The 14956-nt window shown below is 41.1% G+C and overlaps 1 protein-coding gene across 1 annotated transcript in view; it reads right to left on the bottom strand.

Moving 5' to 3' along the window:
• itgb5 (integrin, beta 5) overlaps positions 1-14956 on the bottom strand; it is a 42226-nt gene that overhangs the window by 14121 nt on the left and 13149 nt on the right. The window contains exons 10-11 of the mRNA XM_080902709.1: positions 12221-12395; positions 10485-10739 (exon numbers count right to left, since the gene is read on the bottom strand). Coding sequence (XP_080758835.1) covers positions 10485-10739; positions 12221-12395 — 430 coding nt within the window. The remainder of the gene's footprint in view (positions 1-10484; positions 10740-12220; positions 12396-14956) is intronic.

The raw sequence follows: 14956 nt of genomic DNA, 5'->3' as shown, positions 1-14956 counted from the left end.
CTGCATGCTGGAGAGAGGAGAAGGTTAATGTTTGACATACCTATTCGTCATTTTTGGAAAAAAAATGGTGACCCACACACGTCCTTTCCTTCAAAAACATCAGTCAAATTCCAGCATTAGGTTTTCCCCATCTTCCCAAATGACCTTCAAATCACCCACGAGCCCACAATTAGATCTGATGGGTGATGATGAGTACTGCCACGAGCAGGTAGTGCCAGTCATTTTTCTTTAATTTCTCCAATCATGACTCAGCCACTCATTCTTAGGTGGAAACCCTGGCAGCGATTCACGGCTGCTCCGCACAGAACTTCCAGTGCTCCTCACTCAGGATCCCCAAAGCTGGATACCAGAATAGTACTGTCCCCAAAGATTCATCCACCTACACTATATCTAGTCGTTACCACGCAGGATCCTACCCCTTTATCCCCAACAGCACCTGATAGGTGACTGTCCAAAAAACACCTGATCCTGCTGGGAGGTGTCAGACCTTGAAGGACTGCTCTGCTAGTTATCTGCCAGTATACTGGCATTGGTATTTTTAATGGCCGATCATTGAAAAATAAAAAATAAAAAGTAAAGAAGACCCTAAAGAAACACCCTTCAAACATGTGTTGATATTGTATAGTTTGCAGACTGGACGCCACTCGAAAACAACAAAACACACATAAAATAAACTGGATATGTAGGATTTTGAATGACCAAATATCAGTCTGGGTGTAGTCCTGTCTTCCACGTTTGATCTAAAGTATTATTTATTCTAAAACCAGAGGACCCACAAAAGTAGTTCTGGGTCAATTTTTTTCGGCTTACAGTGAATACAAAGTACTAAAAGAAATACAATCTATGCATAACAACATTTAAGTTGATAACTATCTTACATGATGCCTGTGGTGGCACTTCTTTTGTTTGACATCATTTGAAGAAGCAAATGACAGAGTGCTCTGTACACTCATTTCAGAGACGAGACAAATCCATCACAGCAAGGCAGCACCTCCCTGACCCTGGGAAGGAACCTCAAAATATGAGTGTACCACTTTAAATGAGTGCTCTGACAGGAGAACAATATCTCTGTAAACCATTCATCTTAATGACACAGTAGGCTGTAGGATAAGATTACTGTTTAGTCACAGGCTCAGACTGGCCTCGGAATGTGTCTTATTTTAAACAGAAGCTGCTCGTGTTGTGAGTTCAAGGTTTCAATGTGCTGAAAGGAATATTCCCAAGGGTTCTTTGACTGTACTCTAAAACGGGCTTACAAGAACACACGGTTATTGTTTAGAGGATGGGCCTGGTAGACGTTTCTCCCCATTTATGGTTCATTGAAACCAAGCCACATCAATTACACGTCAGCAAATGTCGCCCTGCCAGACACAAAATGGCAGTAGTGATGATTTCATGACAGTAACAAAAACTGTAAAGTATCACCAGCAGACAAATCCTCTAAGAGGGTCCTGTGAAACATCTGGAGTGACTGCAGGGAGTCTGTGAGCAGCAAAAGTGCCGACGAGGCTTCAGTTTGTGTCCCCAGTGAGTAGAAATGAAAACATGTTATCACTTATCACTGCTGTCACGGTTTAAACACCCTCAGTGACATTTTTAATCCTCTGTCATGGCTAGGATCTGGGAGACACACTGTTCTCACAAGATAAGAGGAAAAGATCAAACACACCAAGTTACTTCTGTCTATATGTGGAAATTTGGAGCAGGAGGAATGAAATACTTCCAGAGACCAACAAATATTAAAGGCTGAAACTGTCAGTGGGTTCCATGAATTTAAGTCATATGCAGTGACATGAAAGAACTGTTAAACTCAAGAGTACTTGATGATTTATAAGCCTAAACAGTGACAACCTCAGCCTTGTGCAGTGTGACTGCAGCAGCAAAACACAAGAGCAGGTGGGATATGACGTTATTTTTGTGCCACTATTCTGAGCACACGTAAAAAGAATTTACAGGTGAAACTGTTGTATTCTGAGGAGAAATTTATTTTGAGCGAAGAAAAGCTAAATTTGAGTGAACAAAATTAATTTCTGCGTGCAAAATATGTATTTCAGTGTTTGCTATTATCCATACACACACACACACACACACACACACACACACACACACACTAGCAGCCCCTCTCACTCAGTTTTTGCGCTTGCCCGCAATGTGTTGCTCGCGCTCTCAACATTTGTGCCCGTGCGCGTTCTACTCTTTCTGTACACAAGTACTGCACTTTATCTGGGCAGCATGTCTGCTGCTGGCTTGTCACAATCACTGTGACAATATACAGTACAGCACACTCCAGGCAGTCACTCGTATTTTTTCTGCCAGGAAATGTTACAGCTGCAGACACGGCCTACAGCACTACTACTCACACCAGAGACTGGTATCAACACTTCCATCCATCTCCTAGAAACACAACAGAATAAGCACACGTCAAACTTTAAGTCAGCAAAATGAGCTTTACAGGTGTCACAGGCCACACTACTGTCAGAGCACAGTTATTCTCTCTCAGATTCAACCATCTGATACATCTTTACTTCAGTATGGGATCCATTTTCTAGTCAATATGCCTTCTATTTAAAAGGCAGTTTAAACAATGTTGCTAGCGTATCTTTGTGTGAGTGTTTGAGTGAGCGGGTCAAACAGCTAAAATATGTATGCTATTAAAATGTGCAGGCCAAGACTAGCTCTCTCATGTATGCTGAGCTAAGCAAAGTTCATCAACAGGAATAAACAGAGTATTTGGTCTCTATGAGATGTGGGGGAGTAAAAACCTTAGGAGACCAAACTTCCTCTTTCGTGAGGCTGTTTTAAGAGTTCCAGTAAAAGAAGAATAAAGGTAACGTAAGACATGCAGCCTGTTGCAGAGCTCGCTAAAACTATCAGAGCATGCAGCAATTACAGATAGCTGGGATTATTATGTGAATAACAGCACACAGATGACAACAATCATTATCAACCATGAAAACAGTCTTTACTTTTCTTCTCCTCAGACTGCAAGTCATAGAATGACTCTGCATCGATCAACATTACTCACACTAAGACACAACATAGACACGGAAAGAAAAAGACAGACCGACTTCTTCTTTTTCTTATTATCAGTCACGTATATGTGGCTCCAGTGTAGGAAGATCATGAGAAAAGGTATACACATCTCTCATCACACACACCTAAAAAAATGTGATGCTTTTAAACAGTGAATAAAATACTACATGAACTTTAAAAGTTGGGCCGTTATGCATGAGAAAATGCATTATTTAAAAAACAAAAACAAACCAAAAAAAACCCCATTAGCACATTTTAAATTTGATGGTAGCAACATGTCATGTTTGCCACTGTGCAGCATTTAAAAACAACAGCACCCAGGCTCTTCAAAAACTATTTCAAGATTTGAATTCAGCTGATCTTTGCACGGTAGAACTTTAAGCTGGATTTGAAGATAACACAGTAAGTGGTGTGAGTCAGTGCACTGACTTCCATGACAGAATCACGGCTGATTTCACGTATAGTGCCGTATGAGGTTCCGGAGCTCAGGGGAGATTGAGCTCTGTCCTCTCTCCAAAATCTCTGAATCTTGATATCTCATGTACTGTTGGTGATGAGATATTCAGAGTTGTATTTTTATATTGAGGAACATTATTTTGAAATTGTTCCACAACTCGTGAATGTATTTTTTGTAGAATCATTGCATTCTGTTTTTATTTACTTTCACTTGGCATACTCTAGCACTGCCTCCAGCCCTGGAGGTCCTCCTGTCATTCATTTGTCGTGTGTGAGAATACATATCAGCAACAGATCACCTTCTAATCAGCATCAGAAGGCTCCAGTTACTGGAATCTGCCGGACACAAATCTGAATTCAGAAGCTGCTCTGTGGTTATTTTCTCCTCTGCCCAGCACTGTGTGGATGGCACAGCATGCACCCAGCAACAACCAAGCTGATTTCTTGTATTCATCCCACACTCAGCTGTTTAGCTTAAGGATATTAACCCAGGGGCTGAAGCAGTGACCTCTAACTGACAAACCACCCAAGAGGCTGAGCTAGCTTTACCCCTGCCAGACTTCAGAGTGAGCCCCAAACACAGCTGGAAAATCTTCCTCTGTGTTTGTGTGTTATTTTCCCACATGATCACTCAAAATGAAAAATAACACAGATCCAGTGCTGTCATACGTAAGAAAATTTTTGCTAGTGACTTTTACTCTGGTTTTATCTGGGGTTTTTTGGACTAGTATTTAACACGTGAAGAGCATATAAATCTGAAAACTGCACTTCAATAAAAGCTTTTTTTTTTTTACCTTTTAGTTAATAACCTTTTAGTTATTGCACACAGATCATTTTGGATATCAACACTTGGTTAAAGGACTTAATCTATAAGTCCATCCTGTAGCTGTGTTCTTCCAGCTACAGCCACAGAGTGTGTGATCCTGTGCATCTGTGTTATAGTAGTTCAGAGCAGAAATCTGAGGTCTTCGTCTGCAGCGGTCAAGTTCAGTCAAGTCTCAAAGAAGAGGGAGGAGTCGTCCGGTGTTTGTTTTACCTCAGAGTGTGAGAAATGAGAGCAGGTTCCCAGGTGCAGGGTATGTAGCTTTGATCAGTCAGACACAGAACAGTTCACAGAGAATTAACTCAAATGTTGGCATAAATTCAGCGCATGATAAAAATGTTGCTCCTAGTCAATAGTCGAATGGATACTAGCATTCCGCTAACACTCAAACTGACATCAAAGTGTCAGAAATATGTACAGTAGCATTACTTTTAATCATTTCTTTGTAGCCATGAGACTGGTGTTGCTTGTGACCCTTTAACTGGTGGTATGGCTGCTGGCCCAGCTTTAATGAACACCAGGCACACTAATTGCAGCATGTTCAAGTACTGACACATAAAACATTAATGAGAAACACAGCCACTGAATTAAACTGTCTTTGCAGGACAGATATTAGTCATCCTACTGTTATTTTTTTTTTCTTCCACGTCCACATTTGCATCCTTATACTCTGCTATAGCTACAGACTAAAACCCTGATTACATGTCCAAAATAATCCTGATTTATCTGGTGGCAGAACTTCAGTTCATCTTTTGTCTGAAACAAAGTGTTTCAATTAGAATCAGCATACTTTATTAATCTCTAAGGAAATTATGTGGGTTACAGTTGCTACAGTATAAATAACAGTAACAGATTAAACTATTTAGCAACACAACATGTTACAAATTTAAGAAATTTAAGAAATAGCACAATTCACTTGTGTCCCTTTAATACCACTGTCACTGCCTATTCAGAAATCAGTTCGTTCTATGCCTTTCACAATAAAAAGGCATATGCACTGCTGTTGAAATGATGTTGAAAATATGCAAAAGGAATTACGAATTGGACTCTAAATAAAATCTTACAAAATAAAAGATAAAAAAGGGAGAAACATATCTAATATATGGCAGAAATTAAATACATGACTGAATGTATCGGTTTTTCCATTTTAGTAACAAATATAAGTTAATTATCCATGAAAAAACTTATTTAAAAGCCTTCATCATCCATTACATTATGAAGAAACAATATGATGAATGAATACAATGTACTACATATAACATTTATATTATGTTGGTTGCGTTGTTAAAGTCTCACTAAACTTGTTTTTAAGTATTTAGCATATTTAATTCTAGTGTTCCTTTTCTCTATTCTGTATTTAAGCAGAAACATGTGCACAAACAGAGCGAGTGAGAGAGAACAGAACATTTTCTAATACAAAGCTCAGGTCATCAACTTCACCATTAGCTCAGTTACATTAAAGTAAAAGCACCAACCTCTCTGCAAATTGGAAAAGTCCATCTTTTCCCAGTGATTGTGCTCATTTTTTCCCTTTTCTTTGGCAGTTGGAGACTGACTGCAAGTCGTTGCCCAGAGGCTGAGCATGAAACACCCTCAACAACACTTTGATCACAGGGTGATGGCTCAGGTTATCTGATGGCAAGCTACTGCTCTCAAAACAATAGCTGTCAGACTCAGACCGACTGTAATCACTCTCAGACAGATTGATGGAATTTTGCAAATAACTGCCATCTAATTTATGAATGATGACAGATGGCCAACACGTTACAGTCGATCTAAATGATTAGAGAAAATCCAAAATAAATTAATGTGCGTCCAGTTCTTGTGTTTGTCAGGCATTAACGACGTGTGCTGTACAATCTGTACAAAAAAACAGTTCAAAGAAATCATTAAAAGACCAAAATTACCGTGATATCCACGCCCATGATGAGTACACAAACTTCTGATCACAACTGTAGCTGACAGAAGATAAGTCCAATAGTTCGTTTTAGAGCCACAGCTGCATGCTTCTGCTCCACAGATGGTGTTTGAGACAAGCTACTGGTTTTGATGAGCTACTCTGATCCATCACTGATCAGAGGAAAAATATATCATAACAGGATCTGAGGATTTTATCTTTGACACAGCTGACCTGGGACAAGGCTTTTCTTATTACAACAACATGTAATTAGTATCAAATATTTTTGGCCACTGTGCATATTTTAGCAAGGTGTTCCAGGACTGTTAGAGCCGTTTCAACATGTATTTTCTGCAGCTGGGACAACATCAATCACACTTGCAGTCCTATTGTGTCAAACTGGTCTGTTTTCAGCGCAGCACAAAGAAAAGTCAATCTCTTGCTTTTAACCAAACGGCTCTGTGACAAAACGAATAGACCAATTAAGGCTGAAGAGAACTGTTTTCTATATTCAAGCACAGTTCCAGTAATGCTCTGCACGAGAGTGAATAAACACACATGTTTCCGTTTACTCCATAAGGAGACACAGTCCTCCGAGTGAATACACATGGTGTGTATGCACGCTTTTATTTATGAGGTAAAAGATGGCCTGTCCAAGTCTGGAAAAAAGACCCACGCTATTTCTGGCTCCTGCAGCCTGCTGAGTGCTGAGATCATTATTTAGAACCAGCTGCAGAGTCGGCAGAGGAGATGTGGGTCAGAGGGGCAGGAGGACGACCAAGTCTTCATGAATCCCTGTTACCTTGGAACAGAGGCGGAGCAGCACAGGCGCTCTAGGATGTATAATGATGTCACTGTTCCAGTGGTTTTGACTGCCTCGTGCCACCACAGCACATACACGCCCACACAACACACAATTACAGCTCAACCAAACAGCCGGTCTGCCCAGCAGGTGTGAACTCCAGCTGGATGTACAGTGCAGCCCGATTCTGTGTCCTCACGTTCAGCTGTGAGAGGATTAGCAGCAGCTTTCCAAGAGTGACCAAACCACTGGTATTAACTGAAAACTTTGTTTCACTGGAAAAAAATGGTGGTTAAAAACAGTCCAGAGCATGATTACCATTGATTGTGTCGACACTGGGTCACCAGGCCATATTTCCTATTACATTCCTAAACAAATCGTTAACAATGTTTTATCATTTCCTGGAGTAAACGTGTTCAGATTTAAACTTGGCTCATCTCAAAATCTCACACATGTCCAGCACTACTGCAGTTTTGCTTTTGCAGAGGATGTAATCCAGCTTGACACATTTCTTCTTTAACGAACTGGATTATTTTGTATAAAGATCAAGGAAACATACTGACAGTACAAAGTAACACGGAAGTGCTGACTGCAGGTCTCTGGAGAATCAGCCATCATAATACTAAAGTGGAAGCAGCTCTGTGGGTGTGACTCTTACCCAGGGACGTTTCACTGTCGAGCATGTCTGAGTGAGAGAGAGCTGCCACTTTAACCTGCTGACGAAGCCACTTGACGTGATGTTAGTGGCTTCATCAGCATGGCTGCAATGACAGCAACATTAACACACTTGTCTGGTCAATATTTCAATCCCAACATTCACATGCTGACATAGCCCAACAGCACAACTGTAAAATCAATAATAAGTGATAAAAACTTTACAGCAATATAGTGAATAAGACGCCACAAACACAATCTGGTTGCCTTTGACTGAAGTTAAATACTGATGGTAACCAAGAACACAGGCTGACTATAAGATAGACCGGTCGGGATTATAGCCTCCACACTGCAGAGCAGCAATAATCTAATAAACATCGCAAGTTATATCAACTGAAATCAAACCTCTATCACCACATTCTTCAAACTACATGTCAGATTAACTCGCTGATAGCTCCAGCTCTCTCAAATGTGGATCTAATATGCAAATTTTCTTGCAGCCTCACTTGCAGGAATAACTGTTCCAAATAAATATTTTTTTAATCTTGTACCGGGTCTCACTGAAGCCATTCAACTAATCTTCTCCGAAACAAACCGTTTCAGCTCCCTTCACCCTTCACTGGAGCCAGATTTCTTCTGAATGGCTGTCCCTTACAAACAAAGTTTGTACAGCAAGTGGATGGGTCTTCTGTGCTCACGACCAGAGCTGTGTGTCTAAGAAGACCTTGAAGACCTTCCACTTGTCAGTGACATCACACAGAGGCAAAACGTTCTGAAATTGAGTATTTAAAGCAGTCTGAAGCCTGAGCTTTAGACTCACAGAGATTACTTTTAAATAAACTGACTTCATTATTCAAAATGGTCAAAAACTTTGATATGAGCATCCACAGAAAAAATGAGCTATCAGCCTGATTTTCCCAGGTGTCAGACTGAGCAGCTCACTCTCTGTGATGAATCTCAGTGAAACAAGAGCTGAGGGGCTCAAAGCACCCCTTAGCAGTATTCCAGTGGTCACCTAATGGTGTTATATTAACATTGTTATTATTATTGTAATTCTTGTGTCTTACACAAGGTCCACAATAATTAACTGACACATTTAGAGGAGTGCAAGGAGCAAAGCATGGAGGAGGTGTCCTGTTTAGAATCATTAGGACCTCATTACAGTTTAACACAGGGAGAAAGGCAGGAGAGAGGAGGAGAGGGACAGAAGGTAGTGGACTGTTAACATTTAATGACTGCTTATGGACGATCAGTACAAACAAACAGCCATTATGCATCTGTGTATTGAGCGTGTCCAGCCTCGCCACTGACTGAACGAAAGACTTCTGTTTCTACTGACTGTAGACAAATAGAGGCAGGCATTGTGTAACAGGATCGCGCCAAAGCCGGCCCCACTGCCACAAAGCGCTCTCTGTGGTTTCACAGGAACAGCCGTTGGCTTGGGGATGAGCCAGTGGGTCTCCTTCAGCCAGGAGGTCTCACATCAGAACTCAAAGTCTTGGACCGAGTGTTTTGGGAACACAACGGCAGATACACCCTGAGCCAAACCTGGATTTTCATACCAAGTCTTGGTTCTCTCTGGGCATCAGATTACAGCTGGGACAGTCAATGAGAGGACAAGAGATCTTTCTTATATAGTCTGAATACTTAGCTAAGATTTGATTGCAACTAAATGATGTCACAGTGCATTGGTTTCTGGATACCACATTTAACTCTTTACCCCTTGGACACCTACCAGAGGACCACTGGTCCTCTTTTCTAAACTCAGATGTTTCTGTCATATTTCAGGCCTGCGGCCAGAATAAGCATCAGATGTTAGTGAGGGTGATCTCTGTCTACACAGTTTAATAGGGCTTGGAAAAAGCCTGGAACTTATTCTATTTAATGATGTATACAGAGGTTTCAAAACTTCCTATTATGGCTACAGGTGAGATGATCACCAAATGGGAGCAAGAGTAATTTTTCTGGGGTCAAAAGTAACTATATCTGGACAAAAGCATGGTTACCAAATTATCAGCTAAGGATAGCAAGGCTGGTTAGTAGGCTGTAGTCATTAACTGTTAGGTAGGTAGATATAGAAAATTCACATGGCCATCGTAACATCACCAATATCCCCCTTTTTGAATGGTTTGTACCACAAAGTGGTCACCCCAGATAATTACATTAAAAATGCTCCAAAAGGCACCAACACTGGAAATCAATGAGAGGTCCAGGTTCACTCACGTCAATAATGGTGGCCCAAGTTGGGCATTTTAACAAAGTAGTCTACGGTAGTTGACTTGGTTTCCTTTATGTGGCTACTACAGGAACTGCTGTTTTGTTGCACGCATTGGTTTCCTTTTTCCACACCAACAGAAAACATGTACTGAATCTTTTCAACAGACATGCCCCCAGAGGCAGACGGCAAAGAAAACAGGAGATGAACATTAGACCCATTACTTTTGCAGCTGCTCCTTTGATCTAGTTTGGTGAGTAAAGAGAGCAGCTCTGCAGGTGACTGTTTGAGTTTACCCAGAAAAGCTGGGTTGGTTTCAATGCAGTCAGGACAAGGTCAAATCACCAAGACACACCCAGAGCAGGCATGGGACGTGACTCACTATTGTTAATGTGGATTACCCAACCCACAACAAGCATCTCAGATCTAAAGAGTCTTGATGTGTTCCTGTTCAGTGCCCTCTGAGGTGTGGTCTCTCGCCAGCTTTAGCTCAAACTACTCCTTCATGACAAGTACAGAAACTCCACAGAATCACATACAAGAATTACCCTAACATCACCCTGCAAGCACGATCCTCGAAGGAATATGTCGGAGGTCTTCCTACCTGAGCAGAGGATGCCTTTGTGTCGAGCACAGGAGAAGTCGTCGCACTCGCAGAAGCTGCCGTAGATCTTTCCGAACTCCGATTCATAGCACAGGCACTGGTTGCAGCTGCACTCGCCTCGTCCACTGCAGATCTGTTTGCCCTCGGATTCCCGGCAGGCGCTGAGAAACATGTTGCTTGTCTCACCCTCCTGGCATTCACAGCGGGCACCCAGGTAGCCGGGCTCACATTGGCAAGTCCCACAGTTATAAGTACCTGCAAGGAAAAGGTTTCTTTAACTTCACTTTTCCTTCATTTCTGTTACACACACACACACAGTTACAGTCATGACTGCTCATATTAAACATAGTCAGATTCAAATAATGAGGTCAGCATATGTACAACCAAAAGCTAAGACGGCTCCACACACTGAGACTCCGAGTTCTTTTCTACTCTTGCTCTGTATAAGGTCAGTGAGAGCAGAAGTTTTTAATGGTGTACCCCATGGTCATCTCAGGCACACGGCTTTGGCTGTGAGAGCAGAAGCGCCACCGACCTGCTGTTGAAATGCACTGTGTGCGAGGAGCTACTGCTAATCAGAGAAAGGTTAAAATTAAAGGAAAGTTTAAAAGCTAAAACAGCTTGTTTCAGAAAAAGAATGAACAGAACAAGATATCTTAGGTATTACTTATATTAGTGAATGCAAAGCTACTAAAAATATGGAGCTGGAAATGAGCTTAAAGGGTCTACTTTTAAGTTATACTGAGGAATTATTTTGTCACATTTGAATGTTCGCTTAGATTTCCATTGATGTTCTTTGTTAGCTTACAGGCATTAGCATAAAGCAAACAATATATCAGAAACAACCAATTGGTCCCTGTGTTTTAACACCTGACATGCCTGACATCTGGGACCATCTTTACTGGTGTAACTGTCATAACAATAACCAGTTACTCCCAAACATGCTAATGACAACTCACGATGTGTATAAACCAGGCTAGCCAAATCTGGTTTGGCCAAGCTAGCCACTGTAACTGTGTTCTCCAAAATCCTCAACTCACCTTCAGTTGCAAAGATTTGAGACTTCAGGAAGAATTGCTGCATCTAATGGGGACCGTAATAATTGTTTTTAAAATTAATAACAAGCTTTTCAAAAAACTGCTTCATTCTCTGGATTTTCATAGCCCAGTTTGATTGGCTAATGACAGAAGTTAGCACATTCAAATAAACTTTATTTGCCTCATGCTTGTGATTGAAATGTTGAACATTTCTCACCTTCTCACCTATTTTTTGTGTTGTTCTGCAGATTATACGGGTTGGAGCAGGCAGTTCTGTAAGATGTATGCCAGATTAAGTTTGAGAGCCATTTGGATGAATGGCTTTAACCTCCTAACAGTGTTTCAGAAAGCAGCGCAGCAGTGGTTTCTCTGCATTTCGTGTTTTTTAATCTAACTAAAAAAAAGGCAGGACTGAATGTAAAAAGGGGTCATGTCATTTTGGACTGATTCCCACATGTTCCTTCAAGCTTTAGTTTCCTGCAGCACGAATATGTTGGCCTGTACACTTTAGTTTACAGTAAACAACACTATCAGTCAAATTTCCAAGTGGAGTAAGGGGAAGAAAAGATGAGCAGTTATTCTTCTTGGAAGTTCGGGAAAAAAAACAAAAAAAACATGAAAACTCTTACATGATCATAAATGAAGATTATAAATGAAGATTTAAAAGTAGTAAATAAATATGAATTGTTAAAGTTATACCTATGGAGCTGCAGATGACGCTATTGTTTTGTGCATTCCGGCTGCAGCCGCAGTCACACTCGTAATCCACGGCCACTTCCAGGCGGTCTTTAAAGCCCACCGGCTTGATTGTGAATCTGCGGTCAGTCCCACGGGGAGGACAGCTCCTCGCCTCCACACTGACGTTGAACGAGACCTTAAAAAACAGAGTGATGTTCTCAGAAAGGAAAGATACCAATACTGACAAACTGACCTCCTGTTCACTCGCTGGAAGTTCATGTCAGGTTCAAATGGTCAAATGTGCTTTTTTTAAAAAGTAGCAGCCTCATGAGGCCTTATTTATCTCTGATATCTCTGCTCAGCTTTTGTTTCCTTACTCCCAAATGACCTGATCCCACCCTGCATCAAACACAGTGAGTTGCCAGCCAGCCAGCACATGACCCCGTGGTGTCACATTTACATCAGTGGGCTTGTTTCACTCCAGAGACTAATTTACATAGCTCAGTTGCAGAGAAACTGGGACAGGAGATCTACACCCATTTGATTGCTCTGAGGAAGGAAGTTATGACAAGAGAAACCAAACCCCAGGCATGCCTTTATCATCAAACATAAGTCTGTTTTTCTGGCACTCTCCTGACAGTCGGCTCAGTGTAAAGTTCAATTTTCTCTGCGATTAAAATTGTCCTGTTGACAAGAGTTTTTTTGGACTTAAATGATCCAGAGACTGTACAAGTGTATGACAGAGTCTCATAAAGAGAAGCACAAAGTGGACAGTGATACGTGTTCCAGTGGTTTGGCTCTGTCCTTGAGTTCTGTGGAGCAGAAATAAAAACAAAAGTTATGAAGTTAAACAGCCAGAGGAGCTTGCAAAGAAAAGAGTCTGGACTTCTTTAAGTTACTTGAAGACGTTTCACCTCTCATCCGAGAAGCTTCTTCAGTTCTAAGGTCAAATGGTGGAGAGTCCCAGATATAAACCTACGTCTTCAAGTAACTTAAAGAAGTCCAGACGCTTTTCTTTGCAAGCTCCTTTGACTACGATGACCTGGATAACTGAGAACCTTCACAGACTTAAACAGCCAGAGTTCAACAGTAATTGGCAGGTGTTCACATCCATATCTGATAAACACACCCTGCTGACTTTTACACTGATAGGCTAAGAGATTAGTGAGTCTGAAGTGCACGCAGCTGGCAAAGAGAGAAGAGGGTTGGAAATTCTTAACTATTTTGTTTTTAAGATGAAAACTGACCAGAGGGGATGCAACATTTTCTGCTTCAAAGCTCTAACTAGAAGCACCTGAAAATTTGATGTCTCGCACAAAGAGAAATGCACCAATCCTTTGCTCTGTCAGGCATGGGGGGAGCAAAGCGGTTGGGAGACTTAGGGAGGCATTCAAGGCATGCTACACCAGCAAGTGCTGTTTGCTTGCAGCAGCTTTGAGCAAACTGTGGTCAAGTGAGATGATGTCACGCTTGATGTTGCCTCGAAAGAATGATTCCTCTTCCTCAAAAGGGACAAATCTGTATCATGATATTAGTATCATGACTCAATAAATTGGATCATCTCATCCTGAGACCTATCCTGTTGCATATGTGCTAGAGAAACTGAGACATGATGGTGGTGGTTGTTGGTGTTGTTTTGGTGTGAAGGGATGAGGCTTGGGGGGGGGTACAACCATCTTTAGCAACCACAAATCAAGCAGTCCAGGGCTATGTAAACTTGCAATCAATGTAAAGTTTCTCATCTCGTCTGTATAATAAGCTACAAGCTAATCTTTGGGTTAGCATCTTGCCCAAGGCCTAAAGCTTTAAACATCAACAAATTCCAAATGGATGTGATGAAAAAACAAAACAGACTCTTCATAGAGTTGTTATGAAGGCATAAACCATTTACAGAGGCAACCAATGTATGTGATAACCATACAGTTTTGGTTTTGTTTTGTTTTTTAAATGTACACTTTTTATTATTATTTAGTATTATGTTGCGTTTTAGCGAGCAAATAATTAGTGTAGAAAGAAACAAGTGAAAACAGCTCTTCATATTAGAGGCAGCAAACTAGATTCTGTCCAGAGTTGGCAAACGTTAGTTTTGGTAGTATCATGATGTTGAACGAAAAAGGATGACATTAGTGACATCTGCTACAGATAGCTACATAGCCAGTTCTGTGTGTTCCTTCACTTGTTTATGATGCTTGATAAAAAAGACGATATGACGCAGTACCATTGGGGAATGCACCAGAGGAACGCTTGTCACATTAGTCCAGCATACAGGAAGAGAATACGTCACATGTTGCCCAAAAAGCCCCTCTACTCTAACATTAACAAGTTAATGAGGAACACAATTAAATTTACTGTAAATGTGAGTCGCGAGGAGGCCAGTTCACCCAGTCATGTGGCTTGTTAGGAGAACTATGAAGCTGAAATGGAAATGGGCAAAAATGTGAGAGGAAGTCGTAGTAGGGCACTTTAGGAGAGATGGGTGCAGAAAGACCGAGCTCACTGAGAAAACTATGTAGTTGATCGTTTAATCCAATTCAAGGAGAGATGCAGGGAGTCAGAATGGGGAAGTGACAAAATTGTATCCAACAGTTTCACCAAGAATTTCTTCCTGGCAGAAAAACACAGCAGCGTTGCTGTGGATAGCTCTGTTTTGATGATGGAATTCTTATGACTGCCTGAATTCAGTTAAGTGGGATAAAAACAGTGGTTATGGTCAAACAAAACCACACATAACCAGGTTCAAATGCTTCTGCCTCATTT

This window comes from Rhamphochromis sp. 'chilingali', assembly GCF_963969265.1.
Source record: "Rhamphochromis sp. 'chilingali' genome assembly, chromosome: 14".
Classification (NCBI taxonomy): Eukaryota; Metazoa; Chordata; class Actinopteri; order Cichliformes; family Cichlidae; genus Rhamphochromis; species Rhamphochromis sp. 'chilingali'.
Note: the sequence above shows the minus strand (reverse complement) of the source record. Positions and strands in the feature narration are given on the sequence as shown.